Raw genomic sequence first — 6814 nt, 5'->3', positions numbered from 1 at the left:
TCAGCCCACACACCCTCCCCCATTCCCTCCCTCCCTCTCCACCTGGGGCAATTCCAGAAGCCCCTGCCCACCTTCCACCAAATACCACTGTAGCTGGCATCTAGCAGAAGATGAGGAGGGATGGGGGACATGAGAGTAAAGGGCATTGCAACCTTCCCCCACCCCAGCCAAAAGGGATGCAGCCTGAATGAAGAGCCTGTGCAGAAAGCAGCCCCAGCCCTTGAGCTGGGGTTGAGGTGACAAGGGTGGGCCTGTCCCACCAACATAGGCATGCAGGGGGATGGCCCTTAGGATCCAGAACATTGAGAGAGAGAGAGAAGGCTGAGTGTCCCCTGGAAAGCAGCCCTACACACCAGAGATCTAAGGCAAGGGGGCTGGGTCCCCTCCACCCCCCCAACATACAAACACAAAACTCCTGAGTTCAGCCCCAAAGGCAGATCCTTTTCCTTCAGGGACCCAAATGGGCCAGATTCACTCTCAGTAGCCCCTGAGGGAGGAGTCTGAGTAGATTACCCTCAGGTAATTGACCCCCCAAGGGAACTCTGATCAGGAGGCCAGCCCTAGGGCAGTGAATGAAGCCCTGGTTCAGGTCAATCCATGGGGCAAGGATGAAGCTATTCCCCACCACCACCCCAGACTGGCAGAGTCAGTGTCTGAAGTATCCAGAGTCAAGTTTCAGGGTCTCCTCTGACCAGATGAGGGTCAGCTACACACGAACAGGGGGGCCTGAGGCAGCTGTCAGTGGCACTGTGGAACCACATTCATAATCCAGGTCTACGGGCGGTGCCACAAAACTGCTCAGAGAACTCCCAGTCTGCCGGTCCCGAAAGCTCTGGATGTAGCTCTAGGTAGAAGAAATGACAAATCTGAAATTCACCCCTAAATCCACACTCTTGAGACCTCCCCATCCATGATCAGTTTCCCAAAACTCCCCCTCTAAAACTCATTCCTATGACACTCCACCCTTAAAATCCATAAGCCTTAGATCCTAAACCCTTTCTGATTTTCAAATTTAGGGCCCTGAGACTCTGAACTAGCAGAACCCTCCTCTCTGAAGTGATGACTTCTGGTGCCAGCAAACAAGATCTCTCTAGGGTGTCCAGACATTAGGAACAGCCCAAACTAGATGCCACAGTCCTGAACACTTACCCTCATTATCAAACCCAAGACAAGTAGGGATGTCTAGAGAAGGATACTCACAGGGGAGAGCACGTCTCCATTGAAGCGTTTGACAGGCACAGGCCTTCGTCGATAGCCAGAGTCAGGAGGGCCTGGCTTTGGTGGGGCCCTGGAACTCCGAGGAGGAGCCCGAGAGGGTCTCTTCCTTCTCCGCTTCTCCTTCCGCTCCTCCCGTTGCCGAATTCTCATCAATTGGACCCTCCGCTGCTGTCGGCTAATCACCACTGAGAGGGCAGGAGGTAGAGAAGAAAAGTGACCCCTGGGAACCCAGGTTCCCCTTTATATCCAAACCTCATTCATTGCCTCCTAAACTAGTAGCTCCAAGCTCCCAAAAATCTGTCATTTACCCCTCATTTTTTAAATGTGCTCCCCAAATCTTCTGATAAGAGTACGATGGAGAGCTTACTGGACTTGTAATTGCAACACCTGGGTTCCAGCCCTCTCCCTGCCACTTCAAGCCCATTTGATGGTGGACAAATAAATTAATATTAACTTCAAAATTAGAATAATATTCACTCTACCTACCTCAGATGGTTGTCAGGAAGAAAGTGCTTTATAAGCCTAGAAAGCACTTTTTCTGTCTCTCACCATTAAAAGGGTCATTCTCCTTGCCCTACTCTCCCAATCTTTAGAATTACAGAACTCCTCATTTGCTTTATTTATTCCATCCCTTAGAATCTCTCACCCTCAGTGTGGAAATGTTCTTCTGCCTTCCTTTATCTCTACTAACTCCATTCCCTCTCCCATGATCCCTCCATATTTAGCTCCCAGTCCACAAATATAATCTTACTTTATCAGCCATCCCCTCTCCTACACACTTTCCCTTTCCCTGAACACCATCCCAATCCTCCTGGGTCTTTGTCAACTTCTCTATCTCCCTTCTCCCCCCTCCATGGTGAGAACCCACCTTTCAAGAATGGACTCTACATCTAATGGAGGGCATTCCAAGAATGGACACTAGATCTAATGGAGGGCATTCCAAGAATGGACACTAGATCTAATGGAGGGCATTCCAAGAATGGACTCTACATCTAATGGAGGGCATTCCAAGAATGGACACTAGATCTAATGGAGGGCATTCCAAGAATGGACTCTACATCTAATGGATTTGAAGTCACAGAAAGTTGTACCACATGACCTCCAAGGTTCCCTTCTGGATCTAATCTATGACCCTATGCATCAACCCTTCATGTATAAGTCCCCCTCACCACCCCACTCCTAAATTGTTTGTCCTTGCTATGAGTTCCCTCAGGTTTTTTCCTCACCCTGACTCCAGCATCTCTCTCACCAATTGGCAATTAATTCCTCTGCCCTCTCTTCCACCCCCAGTAGCTGCCACACTGGCACAATGTCTCACCCTCAGTATGTGAGTCCCCCTCAGCTGTGACTCTCCACTGTACTAGGACGCCCATCAGACTGAGCAGCGGCCAGATGGCCAGCAGGGCCCAGCTCCGCCAACAAAGTGGAGGCACTGGGGCAGCCCGAAGCCTCTCTGCGGCATAGCGCCCCAACAGCAACAGTTCTGCAAAGTAGTCGGCTGCGGCAGCAATCAGTGCAGCCCCGGCCACAGCAGTGGCCAGAGTGGTGAATGGACGAGGCCAGCGCAATGTGAGCAGGGCACACAGCAGGCCTCCTCCTAACAACAGCCCCAGTGGCCCCCATACAGAGCCTGGTTGGTAGAAGGGGCCTGAGCCCATCAAGGCAGCTGCCCCCAGCAGCAGCCCGAGCAGCAGCCCAACCAGGAAGAGCCCCACACTGCGCACCAGCATGGCCACCAGCCCGCACAGCAGGCCAATGCCCAGGGCAATGCCCGCACTTGCCCCAGCATTCAACTGCGTCTCCAGCACCCGCTCTCGGTAGCAGAGCAGGAAGATGACCACTGAACCGAACAGGAGTCCCGTGAGGAAAAGCACAGCCTTGAAGCAGCGGTAACCTGTAGGGAACATGGGTAGGGATGCAGAGAAAGGGCTAAGAACAAGGTCATGGAACAGGTCAGAGAAATGAGGGTCATGGGATATCAGAAAAAGGGGAGCCTGAAGGGGTCAGAAAAAGGGGAATGTAAAGATGAGAAACAGACCAGAGAAAAAGGGTCAAAGAGATGAAAGGTCAGGAGCAACAACAGGACATCAGAAAAAGATCAAATAAATGTCATAGGACCAGAGGGATAGAGATTATGGTGTTAGGGTCCGAGTGGATTGCCACCCAAGGAGCACACAGAGACAATGCAATCCAAAGGAAAGTCATGTAGATGATGGTAGCTGGAGGACAGAGAGGGGTCGGAGAGTTGGGAAAACTGAGGGGCTTATGGAGATGGTCAGTGGGATCCCATACTAAGAAACGGACCCCAAGTAGAAGGGGCACTGTCTTTCTCAGCCATACCTAGGTCCTGAAGTTTTCTTTTCTATCCAGTTTATTCCCTTGCCCTTGATTCCTAAGCTGTTAATGTGAACTGTCAGTCAGTAGGCCTTACCTGACTTCCATAATACCTCCAAATTCTCTTGGTCTAAATATGAACCTCTGCCTTCTATATCCTTTAGTGCTGAAAAGGCAGAGTTTGGATTTTTTTTTAAACAAAGGACTTTACTAAACTTTAAAGAGAAAGGGGGAGGGGTTGGGGGAGGCAGGAACAGATCCACAGAGCAATTGTCAAGTTACAGATCACACTCATTTTATTCTCAAGTTCCCTATATCTATTCAAAATAAACTAGCAACAGCATCCTGGGCTAACTAGCCACACATGTTCTCCTGGCCCTTTCTCACTATAGGGTCATACATCCTTTCCATGGTCTCTCTTTGAACCCTTTTCCAGGTCCCTTCATTCACAAAGGAGTGTCAGAAAAATGAAGGAAGGAGGGTCTGAGAGATGGGGTAAGGGTAAATATGAGAGATGACATTTATAAGAGGTCAGAAAGACAGAAGTTAGAGAGAAGTGAAGGCCATAGGAGTGGGAAGCAGAGAGATCAGAGCTACAGAGGTATATATATAGCTCTCATAAAGGCCTCAAGAGATGGGGTCACAGATGTAGAACATCAGAGAGCAGCCCAAGGAGTCAGAGATTTGGGGCTCATAGAAAACTCAAAAAGATGGAGATAAGTTGGTCAAAGATGAAAGATACAGAAAGTTCATATCTGAGGGTTATGGGGGAGTCAGAGATATGAAACATGGGGTCAAAGGCTGGGACCTTGGGGGCCAGAAAAAAAAGGTGCCATGAAGGCATCATAGAGATGAGGATCAGAACAATGGGTAACGATGACACGCAAAATAAAGGCCATGTTGTAGAGTACCCCAAAAGACTGGGGAACCCTGAGTATAAAAATATGTGACAGAAAACTATGTGTATATTTGGAGTGGTGCTGTATTCTATTTTTTGAAGTGATAGGAAAAAATCATTTTATGTTAGTTCTTTAAGAGCATCATGGGGCTGTGGAAATAGGGTTGGATTAGAGTCAAAGAATCTTGGTTCAAATCTCAGTTCTGATACTTCTCACCTGTGCAACCTTGGGCCTAACCCCTCTGGCCCTCAGTTTCATTATTTTTAAATTAGGGAGGGGGAGAAATGTGCTAAATGACCTCTTACATTCCTATGACTTTGATTCACTTTTATGTTTGGCAAAAGGGAGATAACAGTAAATTGTGTCATACCCTGAAAGTCCACTCGGGTAGGTTAATTCTAAGTCAATGAAGGATGTTCTGTTGGCATAGGATGTCATTTTCTTAAGCATGTAAGACTACTACAAGGGAGCCATTCTAGAGCTAGATAGTACGGCAGATCAAGCTAGCCCCAGGAAACTGAGGCTAGGTAGAATAACTTACTATCCAGTATCCCCCAGGCTAGGACTGAATAGTTTTTTCCCCTCCTATTTGCATTTCTAATTACCCTACCCTAGTGTATTCTTAATTTGCATGTGCTCTTTTCCCTTGTAAATAAGCCTAGAAATTAACTCTTGCTGCCTCTACTTTGTGGCAACCAGAGTTAGAAAAGAAAGAGAAAGTAGATACCAGAATTTAGCATCTCGAGTTATCGTTGTAATTGCAAAAGAGGGGAGAAATAGTCGTTAAGGCTTAGATGCAGCAGCTCTCAGGGCCTAAGGAACTAGGCAAGGATTGGAAACCAAGAAAAAGTACAGGAAGCATGATACTTTGAGTTGCAGTCCAATAATCTGCTAAGTTTAGAAAGTAATGAAAAATAAAAGTCATAGTTCCAAGAGCAAAGGTACCCTATACTTGGATGTCCAAAGAAATGGATATCCCTGGAGGCAAAATCTAGGAGCTAGATCTGGATCTACTGAAGAAGTGATTAGAGATCAAGGTTCAAGAAAGAGATTGCAAACCAAGAAACAATGAGGTATTTGGACTTGGGGAGAGGAAAGGAGATCTGGTTGAAAAGTCAGAGTTTAAGGAAGACATGGAACTGAAAATGTGGAAATTGCATTGGGGCCAAATTTAGACTTGGAAACTACCTTAGATGTGTCATCTAATCCAGCTTTATCATTTGACAGATGAAGAAACTGAGGCCCAAAAAGATTAGGTAGATAGTCAAGGTGTCACTCCAGTGAAATGTCATGTGTCACTCAGAAGCAGGTAATATTGAGGCCCTTAGCACTTGATTTGGGATGCAGCATTCAAGGGGAGGGGTAAAAATATTTGGATTTGGGGTCAGGAAAAATGGGAAAAGGGAAAAGAGAGGCTAGACTCCCTTGCAAGTAAATCCTAGGCAGTCTATAATTTGCCTTAGAAAAGGCAACCTGGCCAAGCTCATAAATATACCCCTGGATTGGGGAACATCTTTCAGCCCTATTACAACTCCATCATAAGGGGTTCAGTCACAGTCTATAAAAGGGATAAATTCACAGAAGGGAAGGAGGAGGTGGCATACACAAGAAGCAGCCTTGGCCTTGGCTTCCCAGATTCAGCTACTCTTAGGACTAGAAGATGTTTAGAGATTTCACCAACCCAGTGTCCCTGCCCTAGCCCTGAACCCAACCACCAAAGTCCCCATTGCCCTTTTTTCTAGCACCATACTTCAGAAAATAGCTTGGGGGGGGGGGTCTGGGAAGGAGAATGAGGAAAGGAATGAGAGAAGTTAAAATGATGGTTTAGGGAACCCTAAGACTAAAGGTCTGTGTGGAGGGATTAGCCCCCAGGGATTGGGCCTCACCAAAGAAGCAGTAGACAACGCCGAAGAGGGAGCACATGGTGCAGACGAGGGAGGGCAGCGCCTCATACCTCCGCTCCAGGGGCTGCTCACAGGGGAGGCCCCAGAGGGGTTCATCTGGTTCGGGAGGTAGCAGCTGGAACCGTAGTGTCTCCACAGTGCCGGACATGGCGCCAAGGAGGGCAGGGGTGTGGGGTCACCCACCAGGGGCAGCCTGGCAGAGAGAGAAGAGGGGTCACAGAAGTCCATTTTTACTGGGATGGGAGCCAAGGTTAGGAGCTGGAGGGAGGAAGTCTAAGGAGGCTTTCTAAAAGGACTCCTCGGGACAGTCTCAATTATCAGGGAGGGCACTTAATCTGACCACACAGGACCAAGGAGAGGCACACGGGTCCTCCAGTTCCAAGGCCCTTACAGGAGAGAGAAGGCTACTAGTGCCTGAAAGGGCCAGGAAGAGAGACAAGGGAGATGAAGGAAGCCCTG

At 48.2% G+C, this 6814-nt stretch overlaps 1 protein-coding gene across 1 annotated transcript; it reads right to left on the bottom strand.

The window, feature by feature from the left end:
* Window positions 1–470: 470 nt before the first annotated feature.
* TMEM198 (transmembrane protein 198) lies at window positions 471–6503 on the bottom strand. The gene is made up of 4 exons (XM_044667574.1): window positions 6338–6503; window positions 2537–3112; window positions 1201–1403; window positions 471–844 (listed from the first exon to the last, which is right to left on the bottom strand). The coding sequence occupies exons 1-4, from the start codon at window positions 6501–6503 to the stop codon at window positions 707–709; spliced, it is 1083 nt and encodes a 360-aa protein (XP_044523509.1). The 3' UTR covers window positions 471–706.
* Between the last annotated feature and the right edge of the window lie 311 nt (window positions 6504–6814).

The sequence above is a fragment of the Gracilinanus agilis genome, chromosome 3, assembly GCF_016433145.1.
Source record: "Gracilinanus agilis isolate LMUSP501 chromosome 3, AgileGrace, whole genome shotgun sequence".
NCBI lineage: Eukaryota > Metazoa > Chordata > Mammalia > Didelphimorphia > Didelphidae > Gracilinanus > Gracilinanus agilis.
The sequence above is the reverse complement of the archived record's forward strand: the minus strand, read 5'-3'. Positions and strand labels throughout refer to the sequence as shown.

Excerpts from the sequence above, each read along its gene's own strand:
- TMEM198 (XM_044667574.1), bottom strand. The coding sequence starts at position 6,503 with ATGTCCGGCACTGTGGAGACACTACGGTTCCAGCTGCTACCTCCCGAA. Across the intron at positions 1,404-2,536 it reads GGGGGACTCACATACTGAGG|TGGTGATTAGCCGACAGCAG; the intron begins GTGAGACATTGT and ends CTGCCCTCTCAG. Across the intron at positions 845-1,200 it reads ATGGAGACGTGCTCTCCCCT|AGCTACATCCAGAGCTTTCG; the intron begins GTGAGTATCCTT and ends TCTTCTACCTAG.